This window comes from Talpa occidentalis, unplaced genomic scaffold, assembly GCF_014898055.3.
Source record: "Talpa occidentalis isolate TD23 unplaced genomic scaffold, MPIMG_talOcc4v2.1 talOcc4.4, whole genome shotgun sequence".
Taxonomy (NCBI): domain Eukaryota; kingdom Metazoa; phylum Chordata; class Mammalia; order Eulipotyphla; family Talpidae; genus Talpa; species Talpa occidentalis.
In genome coordinates, this window is record NW_023604295.1 from 73,416,008 (window position 1) to 73,432,844 (window position 16,837).

Sequence of the window (16,837 nt, forward strand, 5' to 3'; positions counted from 1 at the left end):
TTTGTTGTTGATCCTTTTTTTTTTTTTTTTTTTTGATACGTGCCATTCTCACTGGTGTAAAATGGTATCTCATTGTAGTTTTGATTTGCATTTCCCTGATTACAAGTGATGTTGAACATTTTTTCATATGCCGGTTGGCCATTTGCATTGCCTCTTTGGAGAAGTTTCTTTTTAGCTCTTCTGCCCATTTTTTGATTGAATTATTCACTTTGTTATTGTTGAGTCTCATCAGCTCTTTGTAGATTTTTGTGATTGGTCTTTTATCATTAGTGTGCAAAACTTTTCTCCCAATCGGTGGGGTGTCTTTTTGTTTTGGTTCCTGTCTCTTTTGCTGTATAGAAGCTCTTTAATTTGTTGTAGTCCCAGCTGTTTATCTTTGCCTTCACTATCACTGCTTTGGGTGATGTGTCTGTAAAGATGTTACTTGAGTTTCAATGTTTTTAAAGGATCTGCAATGTTCTACTGTTTCTTATTTTATTTCTCAAAATTAATTTCACAGTTTTCCTTCTAACGTAATTCCATGCATCAAGGAAGAAGGAAGGAAGGAAGGAAGGAAGGAAGGAAGGAAGGAAGGAAGGAAGGAAGGAAGGAAGGAAGGAAGGAAGGAAGGAAGGAAGGAAGGAAGGAAGGAAGGAAGGAAGGAAGGAAGGAAGGCATTATGCTGTGAGGAAATAAAATGAAGTGAGTGGGGCATGGAGGCAAGAGAGGAAGGAAAGAGGGTAGAAAATAAAGAACTCCCAGAATTTTAACTTTTACCAAATTCTAATGCTAAAGAAACAGTTCTTCATGTGAATGTGTGCATCCTTTTAAAACTTTAAAGTTGATTGTCTAATTGTGCATTCACACTGGAGAACAGTTTAACAAGTTTCTTAAAACACTAAAAGTAAATTACCATATGCCCCAGCCATTGGGCATTTGTCACAGAGAAATGGAAATGTATGTTTACACTAAAATCTGTACATAAATGTTTATAACAGCTTTATTCATACTTGGAAAGAACTGGAAATAATTTGGCTACACTTTAACCAGTCGATGACGCAATAAACTGTAGGACAGTCATACAATGAAATACTACACAATAATTAAAAGCAGTAAACTCTTGATACAGCAGACAACTTGGGTGCCTCTTTAGATAAATATGCTAATTGAAAAAATAATTTTCAAGATGTTACATTGCATGATTTCACTTACAAAAATTCTCAAAATGATAGAATTCTAGATGGAGAACAAACTAGTGATTATCAGAGGATAAGAAGGGGTTTGTGGGGAAAAAGTGGGTGTGGGTATAAAAGGGCAACGTGCAAGACACAGACACTGAGGGAAATACTATTTAACTGAATCAATATCAATATCTATTTGTGCATAACTATGTATGCAAAACATATAGTTGCCCCTGGAGAAACTAGGTAAAAGCTGTACTAGGTCTGTCTATGAGATTTCTTAATATTGCATGTAAACATACAATTATCTCAAAATAAAAGCTTTAATTATGTGTCTACTGCAGAAGGAGAAAAATGAATGTCCAATGGTGTCACTTGTGTGTGAAATACAGAGAAACCAAACAAAGGGTCAAATAAAGCCAAGTTCCCAACAAACCTTAGAAAACTGACTGTAGAATTCAGGCTACCAGAATGGGAGGGAGTGGGGAAGGGACTAGAACAAACTGGAGAAGGAGCATTTAGACATAATGGAGGAATTCTGGGTGTTTCAGTGGTAGGTTCTATGTGGTAACAACCTCTGAAGAGGGGAGACCCTGTATGTCTGAAACACAATCAACAATGTAAACCAATGTTACCTCAGTTAATAATAATAATAAAGCAAAGTCTTGAAAAAAAATGTCTACTAAATATAAAACTAGAACCTCCAAGCTTTTAAACCTATAATAGCAAAGGCAGTAGAACTTTAAGTTTTTACAGTGGGATTCAGGATGACTTTTGTTATGACTTAGTAGCACTTTGTACAGTATGTTAAGGAGAATATATAGCTCTCTTTTTTTTCCTTTAAAAAAATTCTTTCTTGCATCATTGTTCATTTTTGCACAGTATTTGATTTCTCCCCTCAGGTGCAGTCCCCATAATTTTCCCAGCGTCACATCACCCATGATCCATCACCATAGTTTCTCATGCTTTTCCCTCCTCTGTTGTGAGTCCTCTTCCTCCCCATCTGCTGCTGTATCCTCAGATCTTTGGTCATCTTGAAAGTTTTCTCTTTTTCTGACCTTTTGTTCAGTTACCCTATATTCTACTATAAATGAAAACATCCAATATTTTTCTTTTCCCTTCTAACTCATTTAGCTTAACATAATCCCTTCCAGCTCCATCCATGTTGCTGCAAATGGAATGAGTTTATCTTTTTTAATGCCTAAGCAATATTAGGAGAATATGTAAATCTTAATGTCATAGTAATTTAAGTACACACCTGATTGATGGATAGCTTTTCCATATTTTTAATCTCTAATTGTGAAATAAAATATGCTATTATCATTTTATAATGATCCATCCAATTACCTACATTGTATAATTACTTTGATACATTTTTCATTTTGTGTGTTTTCTTATTCACTATGATGTTTTATACCTACTTGTCTTTGTCAGAATCATGTACAACTAAGGAAAAAAATTTCCCTAGGAGACACAGAATTATAGTTAAGCAAGAAATTTTATAACCAATGTTAGACTTTTCTTTACCAACGAGTTAAGTTACCATGTTCTAGGCTGGCCAGTAATTTTTATATAATTATATTTAAGCACTAAAATATACATCCCAAAAGTAAACATTTAACATTACCAAATAGTTTAGTCATCTCCCCCCAAAAAAAATCTAAGAATAGAGATATATATTTTTAACTTTTTGATTGATTTACATTAATTTACTACTAATGCAAGACTGTTCTCACATTTGTTAAACATAAATTGTTAATTTTAAGATCATTCCTGACTCTGCCTGTTTTGGTTTTAAGGTTTATGTTGAATCTTGAAGACATTTTGAAATACCAAATGTTGCAGATTGCATGTTACAAATATTTTGCTCTGGTTATTTTCATTTTCTTTAACAGCAGAATTAAAGTATTTATTTATGATTACTATAATATTTCCCTGAAGTCATCTTGCATAGCTACCATAATTCGGACAACATGTAAAACTCAGCAGATTTTTCCTCCATATCTATAGACTTTAGTTCCCTTTCTCATTTTGCAGGAAAATATGTTTCTTTAAAAAGTCCTGCCTCTGTTAAAAAACGGTCACAGAAGCCAAGTGAAAGAGTGTTGGTTACTTTCTATATTAATCTTTCCATCTATTTTCCACGCATGTGCTGACCAAAATTATCCATGTAAGAACTGACCATTAGAAACAAAATTTGGGCTATCTTTGCACTGAACATTCATAGACCATGGCTTAAACTTTAAAAAGTTGAAATAAGACAATAATGCAGATACCACTGAATCAAATGTGTGTATGTTCACATGTATAAATAAATATATTATGCACTACAAAGCAGAGGCTGCAGAAGAAGAAAATTCATTGTGCAACAGTTTCTTATTTGAATGTGAATGTGCAAGTTACTGAAATGCATTTCTGCTTTTGAGGCCTTATTATTTAATGAGCAGATAATCTCAACAACTAGAATGTCACTAGTCACTTGACTCCTAGCAAGAAAAAAAATCTACTGAGGACTGCCTCCTACAGTGTTTTAAACTGTTGACCATTTGTGATGAATGGACTTCTTGAGCCAAGAACTGTGCTGCTTGATAAACTGCCCCCACTATCATGTGAATAGGAATAATGGCATAAACAGTCTAATACGTTCATTGTCCAGGATCCTCACTCACTCTACAAAATATACATATGCACAGCTTGTAAAAATACCTACTTTTATTGTCTTAGGTTTCAAGAATTCCCATTAGTTTACAATAACAATATCTCTTTTGGAACAACATTAGTAAGTGATACATAAGTTCACTCTAAAAGTACCTGTGACAATAAAGACTGGCAAAGTTTCCTGTTAAAAAAATGCAAATGCAAGTCAGAATACTAACTATATGATGGTAGTATTTCAAAACACAGAAAGACAAGTCAATTAGCAAGGAAAAACACCTAGTCTCTATGTTATATATAATTATAATCAGTAGCATGGGTGTAATGATGTGTGTATGCACTGTGTGAAGGTACCTGATGACACTCAGCGACTAATTGTGAGGAGAGCAACTGCCTTTGTACAATGCAGGTTTACTTTATACAATGGACATTTCTGAATGGCTGTCAGATAAGTAAATTGAAATAGAGGAAGAACCAAGCACACTGCTGATTTGATGAACTGTGCCCTGCTGCTGTACCTTGCCTGCTTTGCTGCATGGCTTTGCTTCAGTGAAACCTCCTGTGCCACAACCATTGCTACAAACAGCCTCCTAATGAGGAGTGGGGGAGGGGTGCAAGGAAACTATCAAATGAGAGTTAAAAAAAAAAAGTAGTAGCCATTGCCACTCTCACACTGAGGGGAAATCAATGGTGTGGATGAATGGGGGGTAAGCCTCCATGGCTCTCTCTGCTCCTTGATTGGACACAGCTAATCCCTGTGACCTTTGAGAAAGCTGAAGGCATAAAATGACCCCAATAATCAAAAGCACAATTAGAATGAAGAGCGCAAAACCGTGACTATGGTTAGAAAAAGCAGACAATGAAGAGACTATGGAGGAAATTTGTCCCTTTAGCAGTTGAGTGAATGCAGCCTTAGAGATGCGGTAATTGTTGTAGATGGATGGCAGCCCCAGCTCAGAGGATAGGGGGCTGTGGGGGAGGCTTGGGGAGGAATTGACAGTTACCATGTGACCTGCGACCCAAGTTGCAGATGTTTCAGACTTTCTCCACCTCCCTCCAAGTCACCAAGTCTGGCTTCTGCCTCTCTATAGGAGATGGCAAAAAAAGAGTAGAGATACAAACATCCTTTCCCCTAATATTAAAGAAATCTCGGAAGTAATTTCCATATCAAGTGTTTTCCCTGAAAAATAAAATGGAGTGAATTCATCTTTGTTAGCACAAAGCACGAGGTCATAAGACAAACAAAAGTCTGCTGTTGGAGTCTGTCATGAGGATGAAATGCTGTTTAGGTAGAAATATTTCCTAAGTCATTCAGTAGCGTATCCTGTGTAGATCCGTGCTGAAAAAAAAAAAATGCAATGGGAGCACATGATGAAATACAGGTAGATAAAAATGAAGTTTTGAAATTCATCTTTCTCTTTAATTTTAATTGATTATATACTTTTCCTGCTATATGAACAACAAACTGGTACTTTCAAGAAGAAACAGAATGTGTCTTTTCTCATTTCAAGAGGCACTCACAGATTTTTTTAATAAGAATTATTAAACCACCCTTTTAAAAAAAAATGAGCTTTAATTCAGATCAATCATATTAGGTGTCCAGGACTAAAGTCTTTACAATTATTCGTTTAATCCTCACAACACTCTTAAGCTATAAGTACTATTATTTCATATTTCAGAAATGAAAAAATGAGCAACCAACTAAATAAAAATGATGAAGTTTCCAAGATCACAAAATTAACTAGTGGCTGTTGAAAATTCACTGATTATCTAAATAACAGTATATATACTTAGCTGTGGTCATCACAAATGCTATATAAATTATTTAATATTTTGTCTGAATTTAGCAAATCATGTGAATCTTACTTGAAAATCATTCAACATGGTAACTATCAGCAGAGATTGGAGACATGTTTTATTAGCACACCTGAGGAAGTGGCAATAAATTTACACATTCTATGATGAGAAAAGAGGAGCGGTTAAAACGACAAGAAGATCTAAGTTTTCATTTGGAATCAGAAATGTGATCTCCATATCCCAAAACCAGATATTTTTCCTTTTACATAAGAGAATGGTCCTATTTCTTCCAGATCTGCCAACATCATTTTAAGGCTATGGAAGGAAACTTCCATTTATTCAGGTAATTCTATTGTGCCATTTCAATCCCATAAAATGTGAGATGTATTTGTTCACACAATTAGGGCAGCTGGGGCACACCTGTTAACTAACTTCAAGCACCATTTAATTAGCCCATGCTGAAGTTTCCTTATGCTTTGGCTGGAAGGGAGTGGAACAGTAGCAGATGCTATGCACAATGAAGAAAAGCCATTGAGTACCAGGGCAAAGTGGGTGGAGAAAATAACAAAAAAAAAAAAAAGTCAACAGACGGAGAGAGCCAGAAATACTAGTAAAAATGGACTGGAAATTAACTCTCACAGATAAAGTTCAAGGAGCAAATCTCTACAGATTAAATTCAGTCCCATCAAGGTATCTGTCACATCAGATGTTACTGTGGATTTGACTAGAGCATTTTGAATAAATGTAGTATTCAGCTGGACAATTGGCTTAGATTCTAAATATATAAAGGAATAGTCATCACTTATTATTTCCATGAACCTCCCAGGACTTTTTCAGACATAAAGAAAATTTAAAAAAAAAAAAAACTTGATGAGGAAGCATGCATCAGTGCTCTACTTTGTCAGTGTTTTCACTAGAAGAGATCTGGAGTCAAATGGCTTTAAAATTATGAGCATTTCTTCATCAATAGAATGATTTCCATACAGAAGGCATTTGTCTTGTTTTGTCAAAGTTGGTTGAATTTAAATGAGTTAAAAGCTTTCTTTGATGTTTACATTCTTCTAATTCACAGGTTTCTCCATTAATGCAGTTATCTTCCTAACATTCCATAGTATATTTTATGTTAATAGAATGTTTTTCTATCTATCTATCCATCCATCCATCTATCGTTTTTGTTTGAGCATTAATTGTTTATATTTAATAAGTTTCACCAGGGTACTTGTAGAGGCAGAAAGGGACAGTGCAGGATTTCTATGATAGGGCAGACAGGTGAAGGGGGAGTCCTAGGAGCCCTCAGTGGCTTTTGCAGGCTTTTATTGGGATTTACCAGGTACATAGCAGGCAATGGTGCCGGGGTGCCAGGATACTTGCAGGCCTCCCAGCCCCCAGCATGTCTTCACTCTCTCTGGGCTCGCCGATATTCTCTCGTGGCCTTCTCTGCTGCTTTCGCTCTGCTGTTCCTTTTGCTTTGCTGGCATCCCTGTGACACCACCTTTATAAGCCCAGTCTCAGCCCAGGTGTATCCACCCATGCATGCCAACACCCTACTCCAGGTGCCTGCCATCAGGCATGCATTCAGGACTGCAGGGATCCATCATCAATCCTAATGGTGGGAGAGCAGAAAAGCCTGATACTTTACTTACCCTACAATACTGTAACTAATTGCATTCAGTTTAAAGAAAATTAGCGTAAATAAAATTGTATATGATCATTTTTATGCAGTGATTGAACTTTTAAAAAAATTGATAACATCTTTGCCAATTCGAAAGTAGAATGTTGTATTGGAAAGCCAGAATTTAGTTCCAAAATCATTCATATCACTTCGGTTGCAAGAGCAACCTCACAGGGGAAAAAAAATGTATTCTTTTCATTCAAATCAGGATATACCTATATTTATATCTATATGTCTATATATGAAATTAAATCAAATCAGAGAGAATTCATAAAATCAAAATAAAGTTCACATAACTAGCAATATTTGAATAACTTTCTTATTTATAACTTCTTTTAATTTTGAGAATTATCACTGTTTATTACATTCATTTATATCTAGTTTATTGTAAAAGATATTTTTAAATTATTCCTTTTGACATGCAGGACAAACTTTCATTTGTAAAACCCTTTCTTGATTTAACTTAAGCAAAATTCTAATTTCTTGTGTATATAATTGTCCATATATGGGAAATGGAAAAGAAAGATATTATTCTAGCAAAAATATAATTTTGAACTAAATTTATAGTGATTATAACTTTAGATAAGTATAAAACAAAGTACTCAATAAATAACTGTTATTCATATATTGAGAAAATATGCCTTCTTGAATTTTTACTCCAGCAAAACTGTACCCCAGTACTCCATCCAATCATTCAACAAAATTCCTTTATTACCTTTTCTGAGCAATGTTTTAAGGTTAGGCATATGAGTAAGAGGTGATCCTTAAGATGAGTAAATATCCTTAAACTTATACCAAAAAATATTATTGTTGAATAATAAAAAAAAGTAATTTTCAAAAAAATCTGAATTTTTCTTGATTTTATTTAGTTGGGAGCTCAGTCTCCAAATCTACTTATTTTCAAATATGTGGACACTTATTTTAATAACAAACCTCTATATTTTAATAATATTTCAATATTTCTTTCTATCTACCTAGTTTAAACCTTACTAATTCATTTAATCTTGTCTATAAAAGCAGGCTATGAAAAAGGTCTTGGTGATATGCTTAAAGGGGCTCAAATGGATTTGTGAAATTATCCAATCTTACTGTTCAATGACTGGAAAAGAATCACTAGATGGGGTTCCCTTGCTTATATACTATTGAAATTCCATCCAGTTCCCGAAATTAGATTGATGAGTAAAGAAAACCATAGGGTATAGTTAAAATAGGTGCTTTTGAGTCAAAAAATCATTTGGAATCAAAATCTAAATCCACTGTTTACTAGTTGCATGACAGAGGCCAAAGAAATTCTCCGATGTTTAACTTCTGGTGATGTTGATAATGATGATGACATGGTAATGACAGAATAGTTAGAATTATGTGAGAAAGACCATATATATATATATATATATATATATATATATATATACACACACACACACACACGCTCACACACAAATATATATATGTATGTGTATATATATGTGCAAGTAAAATTCTATAGTTTATATTTAAACAAACTGAAGTATTGTGGAAATATGTGATTATAATCAGTATGGTTTTTAATTTTCTCTTCATATTTAATTCATTCAGCTTATCCAATCACTGAAAACAGAAATGACAAAAATCACTAATATATATTTTGAGATCGTTGTATAAAATCTACTTTTTTATTTAATACAACTTTGGTATCACAGGTCATAGTTTTCAGTTACCAACTCTATTATAGAGATTTATTTAGTTCAGTTAAATAACAAATCACTTACTAATTTATTTGGTCATATCTATAAGGAGTCTCTGTATTTGTTTTCTCTTCACAAGAGCACTGGATGACAAAACCTTCCAATTAAGGGAGAATCATTCATTCACCAGAAATTTTATTTGAATATTTAGTTTACATAAGTTTTAACATTTTGGCTTAATTTACCTAAATACAAATTCTAACAACCATTATTTACATGGATAATTGTAATTATAGTCCTTTTATCTTTGAAAGAAACATACGAAACAACCTTCATTTTCTTTATAATAGCAAAACTGGAAATGGTTCTAACATGTTATTTTTATCTGATATTCTATTACTGCTTTAAAAGTAGGTTTATTCAATATTTTGTAGCAAAATGTTTTAACTGAATACACACCACATTTAAGCTTCTATAGCAAATATCTGAAACATCATCCCTTACTCCATATAAATTAATTTTAAAATTGCTTCATTCTTTGATTTGTTTAAAATAGGTTCTACTTAAAAACACCTAAGTTTTTAATCTCCATCTGTATTAAAAAAAAACAAAACCTTTTTCTCCCTTTATTCCCAGAAGAATGGTACAAATAACCATGTACCTTCCACAACAGTTTTAGCCATACATGACTAAAGCAAAAGTTTAAATTTGCCTTTAATTTTATCGTGTAGAATTGTGACACAAATTTAAGGCTTCACATACAGTTTTTGTATTTAATTTTGTACTTCATTGCCTTGATTGTAATTCAATGCTCTTAAGACTCCATTTAAAGAACCCATCCCTGAATTCCTCTTGATTAGTAGGAGAGAATCAATGGGAATTGATCCAATTTGTAGAACACAATTCTCATATTGATAGTAGTTTATATTCATTTGGTTTTCCCTAATCTTTTATTAATGGTCATCTTCCAAATGTCAATTAATGCCAAAACCCTGCACAATGATAATGCAAATCTATAAGAACGCAGTTTGATACTTTTCAGTAGGGCTAAAGGAAGAAGCTGCTATTTGTTATTTTTAATGTATATTGACCTAACTGAACATGACTGAAGAGAAGGAAAAGGATGAAAGCTCTAATGCTTTGAACTGTGAATTGAAAATCTAATTAATAAATCAAAAATATAAATATAACTGAATTTAAAACACAGACTTTTATCTTGGCCCTGTACATTTCTGCAGCTAACATTCTGCACAAGCTAACATAGTAGAATAAATGATTTAGAAAAATATATGTTGAATGGTGTCATAAACATGAGTCTTTGAGCAAAAATACACCTTTTTTAATAAAACCTTTTATAATAGGTATTAAAAATTATAACTATTATAATGTCACTAGTGAAAAGTGTGATTCCATGAATTTCCACTGCACATCATAGAGAAATCCTTAGGTTACTTAATATTCATTCATTACTTTTAACATTTTAAAGTATTATTATAATAGATTGAATAATTATAATATTATGCCTTATTTGTTTTAGTCCTTTTAAAATACTTTTTTTTCCCTGAACCATGTTAAATATAGGGACAATTTACCCCTTAATTATTCCCCACTCTGTCCTAAATATATACTTCCTTCTGTAAATTTTGATTTTTGTCTTAATTGAATTCAGGGAAAACTGTACAAACATTTTGTCAGCGATAACTGTATATTTTGTCTTCCTGCTCTTAATCACTATTGGTGATACTAAGTTTGATTACTGAGTTCAAGCACTTACTGAGATGATACTTTGACTTTTTGTAATATGCTGTCCCTAAACATTTTTCATCAAGATTTAGTATCCACCGACACCATTGCTTGTCTAAATGAATTATTTTATAGTATGTTGCAAAATAGTGACTTTTTTATATGAAGAACTTCCATTCTATTTTGGCATAGGTATCAGGAAAATTCAAATAACATGTTGTCATTCAGCTTAGTAAATTTGAAATTTACAATGCATCACTAAAAATATTTGAATCACTTTTAGGAAATTGTTATATTGAAAGACAAAAATTTCTTCTTTTTTGTATTTTGTTGCTTTGTAATACTGTATGTTTTAGGTGTACAGATTCACACTTCTCAAATATACTTTAACACACCACATCCAATACCAATGTACCACCCTCAATCACAGTCCAGTGGACTCTCTCCCATCTTTGCCCTCACTCCCCTCCCCTTCTGGTAACCTTACTTCTGCAGTCAGATTCTAAAGGTTTGTTTTGATTTTGTCTGTTCCTTTTCTTTGTCCCTTATATTCCACAAAAGAATGAAACCATCTGGTATTTTTATTTCACATTCTGACTTATTTTCTTGGCATAATTCCCTCCACTTCTACCATGTTTTTACAAATGGCAAGATTTCATTTTTTTTTAAGCTGAGTAGTATTCCACTATGAATATAATACCATATCTTTTTCCATTCATTTATCACTGAGGGCTTAGGTTGTTTCCATATCTTGAATATTGTAAATAGTGCTGCAGTGAATGTTGGAGTGCCTGTATCATTTAAATTAGTGCCTTGATATGTTTTTGGGTACATGGTGAGGAATGGAATTGATGGATCTATTTTTAATATTTTCTGAACACTCCATACTGTTTTCCAGAGGAGTTGAGCCAGTTTCCATTTCCACTAACATTGTAGAGGAGTCCCTTTCACTCCACACCCTTTGTCAACACTTGTTTTGATATAAGCCATTCACATGGATGAGCTAACAACTCACTGTGGTTTTGATTTACATTCTCCTAATAAGAAGTTAGCATGAACATTTTTCCTTGTATCTGTTGGCATCTGTATGTATTCTTTGAAGAAGTGTCTGTAGATCTGCCCAATTTTATTGGATTATTTTTGTTGCCATGTTGTACGAATTTTTCATAAAAATTGGATATTTTCCCCCTGTTGGATGTATTTTCTTTACTTCAGTAGGATGTGCTTGCTTGTTTGCTTTTTTCACAGTTTCTTTTGCTGCTTAAAAGCTTTTCAGTTTGATGTACTTCCGTTTGTTTATTTTTGCTTTTGCTTCTGTTGCCATTGGAGTCAAGATCACAAAGACATCCTTGAGGCTGATGTCATAAAGAATATTGTTTTCTTCTATGCATTTTATAGTTTCAGGTCTTACATCCAAGTCCTGAATTCATTTTGAATTTATTTTGTATATGGTGTGCAATATTGATCTCACTCATTGTTTTGCAAGTATCTATCCAATTTTCCCAACACCATGAAAAGACTCCTTTTGCATTGTGTGCTCTTGGCTTCTTTGTAAAGGCAAAGTTTCTAAAGTAATAATTTACATTGTAAAGGAGGATATAGATCTTTACTCCCTTTTGTTCTTGTAGTTTTTATTAAATCTGTGAAAACCATTATATGATGGTGCACTCATGTTATGTATCTTGCATTAATTATTAAGTACATTATATGATTGTGTATGATGTTTTTGATATTTATGCAAGTGTATATGTTATCAATTTAAGTCATATATACATATTCTCCACAAAAAAAAGAGTAACAAAATCTCCTATGAACATTATAAACCAGAGATTAGTTTTACCCCTTTATAGTAATATTTTACTGAATTATAAAATATTTAAAATATGATACAGAGAGGGGGATATGGAAGAGTAGGTTGAAGGAGATGATGAGCTTAGTATTTAGTAAGAGAGGGTATAAGATTTCATGGAATATACATGAATTTGAACAAGCAGTGGAAATAAGGTTTGGCCACTGGTAGAACATCTAATTAAGAAATGAGGAAGTTGGGCCTCTCCAGTGGCACAGGAGGTTGAACACTGCGCTGTGAAGCTGTATGCAGCCTCTGCAGCATGGATTCGATTCCCAGCCAGCCAGGGAAAGTCCCACGTGGTACAGCAGACCTCTCCTGCCTCTCCTGCTGCTCCCCTCAGCAGTGTATTTCAGTGGTCTGCCTGTTATGCTCCCCACTCTGTCTCCGGTGAATTCTCTCACGCTCCTGCACCTTTGACTGTACCCCAGTTCTTGTATAAATAAATAAATATTTTTTTAAAAGAAATTATTTTTTTAAAAAGTTAAAAAAAAGAAATGAGGAAGTTGCATCATAAAACTAGTTGAAGCCTTCAACATTAAAAAGGATATCCACAGGGAGCATATTGAACAAGGATGAAGTCTGGAGCACATGAATCACACACATTTAAGGAGTGTTTGGAGGGAAACTGCCTTAGGTTAATTTAGCTGTAAGTGACAATTTTACTTTACACAGACTTAGTTATCTTGTTCCAAATGATATACATTCCTTGTTTTTGTCACATTTGTAATATTGTCCTCAGGGAGGATTCAGGAACAAAGTGTGCACAAGTCTTATTCCAAAAGTCATAAGATATACTCCATAGACAAACTGATTTCTAATAGTTCTTGTCACGGATTTGGGTGAATTTTTATTGTATTTTAACTGTTAATTAGAAATGTGTGGACCCACATTAAATGAATGAGTCCATGATAAATAAACAGTATTTCTTTTGAAAAGTTGCATTTGTTGCTAAAAATAATTAGTCTGTAAAGTGAAAATTAAACACATTGTAACTTTTAAAAGAAGTTTGTCTGTAAGCAGGGTCGCTTCATTTAAAGGCATTTTAATATATTTAAAGCATCTTCTGTTTATCTTCCTACATCAACCTCTATTTTTTGCTGGTTTGCATGAAAAAGGTTATCTAGTTTGTGGCAGGACATGATGCTAACAGTGCCGCAACATACACATAAATGCCTGTTTCCTATTTCTCTCTTTGTGCTTTGACTTAAAACTCTGACCTAAACAATGTGTGCATACAAAGACATTAACCTGCTGGAGAGGAAGCAAGTGTTCCCTTTCCTTCACATCCAGAGTTGATTTTAAGGACAAACGTGACAACAGCCCTCTCTGGAAAGGAAAGGACCTTTGAATAAATCTTATGAACAGAATAAAAATGACCATTTTTTTTTTCTTTTAGTGTGCACATGTCTGAACCTTTCATTTCCCCATCATTTTAGCTGCACAGGCTAATTATGTGACATGTGGATTGGGGTGGAGGAAAGGCAAGGAGATAGAGTGGATAAATAATGCTGTATTTTTTTAAAAAAAAATCACAAAACAGACACGTTAGACTTTTCAATCCTCTTTTAAAATCTAAGTCATCCTTGAATAGCTGTGTCTAAGACAAAATGTGTCGACCCAAATAAAAGACTAGCAGGGACACAAAATTAATGACCCCTGTGGTGTTTCCAGAGAGGCATTACCTGCGTGCACTCACTGCCTCATTCATAAGCGACATACTTTCTTCCTTAAGTAAACAGCTGTGCTTCTTCATTGCTCAGACCGAGATATTTTCTGTAGATGCTGTTTAAGGTGATAAAAACCCACAGAACACTGCAACTTGAATGACCTATCGCTCCACAGCTTTTGATTTGGGTTTTACTGTATCTGTGTCTTTATCAGTGATGAAACTGAGACTCTGCTCATATTTATGTAATATACATAGCTATGACACATGGAGTGATTGAGCAGGAGTGAAATTAATAGTGTTGTCAGTGGACTTCCCCTCTGTTTATACCACAACTTAGCATCTGGATATTAGGACTTGAGTGTTGATGTGTTAACCTCATCACTAAGAAAATGATGAGCAACATGAAATGTAAAAACAACCTGAGAATTAAAAGCATTTCTTGTATTCAAAAAAAATAATAAGAGATGGAGGGAAATTTCAATCTGGATGATTGTTATATAGAGTCTCAAGCAATTTGAAGGATTTTAAGTATTAAAACCAACATATGTAAAGTTAAGTACCATTTTTCTCACTCATTAATTTCACAAATTGATCCCAATTCTTTAAGAGGATTAATTGTTACCTTCTGAAAGATGTGATGTGGCACTGCTTTCCTTGCTGAGATTCAGAAAAACTATGACATTTTTATCTCCACCTTCTTATTTGATAAGACTCTATTTTCCCCACCCCCCTCACCCATATGAGGTACAGTCCCCGGAGTCTGTAATTGGCAGGAGATGAAGCGATGATGGGGAGTGATCACAGTCAATAGCTTTGATTAACAATAAGGTAGAAAATTAGCAATGCTAGCATTCAGCCACCCTGCCCTCTCCCTCCTCCATATGCTCCCTCAGTCCGTGCTGGCGGCCTCACAGAGGGCAGTCAGAGCCCTTCCGCCAGCTTTGAAGTGCAGCAAAGGTGCAGGCAGAGCAGAGAATTAGGGAAATTAAGGAGTAGAAGCTAAGCCATGATGCTGAGACCTTGGAAGGGTGCATTGTGCTGCAGGAGGCGCGAGGAGGATGTGTGCTGTGTGTTTTCCCTGTGTGTTTTTCTGTCACATGTGGATTTACTTGTGTCTGGCCATGCTGTGATCGAAATGGCAACTACTGTTACTACTGTGACCCCATCAGCAGCTCTGGTGTTGTTTCCGACAGACCCTGAAGACCTAGAGAGGGGAAACGACCATGGGACGCCAATCCCCACCTCTGATAACGATGACAATTCGCTGGGCTACACAGGTAGAGTGTTTCTTTCCCAAATACTAACTGTCCATGGTTCTTGAAATACCACCACCTTCATCAGTCATCAACCACCTGTGTAAAATTATCTCATCGACTTCTAACTAACAACCACAGCGACTTCTTGTCTTCATTTCCCAGACTTCATTCTTCAACTGGGAGGTCATATTGCTAAAGCAAACATTGTGGGGATAAGAAATTATCATGAAAACTGCATGGTTCTTGTTGCCTGTTTTTAATATAAAAGATTGTTTATCAGCCGAGAGTTTGATACCACTGATGTATTTAGAAGGATAGTATTTTCTTAGAGATTTAAGTTTTAACTAAATTGCTATGAAGAGAAATCAAAGACTAACTGTAAGTAATTGGGTTTCAAAATTATCTGTACTTTTTTCTTGGTTACACTTGCAGTCTTGTAAGCAGCAGAAAGCAAACTCTTATCAAGAGCGATGCAAATTATAATTGCCAACTTATATCTCAGGATTGATTTGCATTACTTATTGTTACCTTATCCACACTGCTTAAATAAATGCATGTGTACACCAGCATAAAAGTAACAAATTAGCTAATTGAATGTATTGGGAATAATTCACATTAAAATGTCTAAGAGTGATCATCCTGGAAATATGTAAATGCTTATGTGGAATTTGCAATTATAGTTTATAAATACAATTGCATAGATATACATCTTACTGAGATGATTTGACTAAAACTTTAATAAAGGCACAGAATAAAACTACCACTTATGACCCATTGAATCTGATAGTAATGTAATAGTGGTCTTGCATTAGTAGTAATTTATTATGTTCTTTTGATTAGCACAGTTCTCCATACAGTTTGCTAGGTTGTAGGCTATGGAAACTCTGTGTGTGTGTGTGTGTGTGTGTGTGTGTGTGTTTGTCTGAGTGCCATGGCAAATAGAGTTAGAAATAATAGAGATAATGATATCATTACAGTCTTACAGATGAATGTATTAGAAAGAATAATCCAATAAACAGATGTCATGGTATTATAAAACAATCAACTTTTACTTTAATTTAAAAGCATCCTCAATAGCTCCAATTTCAGGTGCTATTTTGAAGTCTACATTTTTTGCACAATACTGCAAAATGAAATAATTGTATCTAATATTACCCCTTATCCACATATTTGTGGCTTTAAAAATCTTAGAAATAAATATTAAAATCAATATCACTTTTATAAGTGATCTTAATATTTATTATATTTATTCTTACAGATAATGTGTTCTCAATTTTCTTCCTGTCTTTCAGCATAAGACTTGAGGTTAAGTGTCCAACATATCAAAGCCCATTAGTTGTGCCACCATGTGAGGTAGTTGATGTGACAC

General features: G+C 34.1%; 1 protein-coding gene across 1 annotated transcript in view; it reads left to right on the forward strand.

Annotated features, from left to right (window-relative positions):
* Nucleotides 1-16,837, forward strand: part of ROBO1 (roundabout guidance receptor 1) — a 912,258-nt gene that overhangs the window by 412,596 nt on the left and 482,825 nt on the right. The window contains exon 3 of the mRNA XM_037525700.2: nucleotides 15,406-15,489. Within this exon, the coding sequence (XP_037381597.2) occupies nucleotides 15,406-15,489 (84 nt within the window). The remainder of the gene's footprint in view (nucleotides 1-15,405; nucleotides 15,490-16,837) is intronic.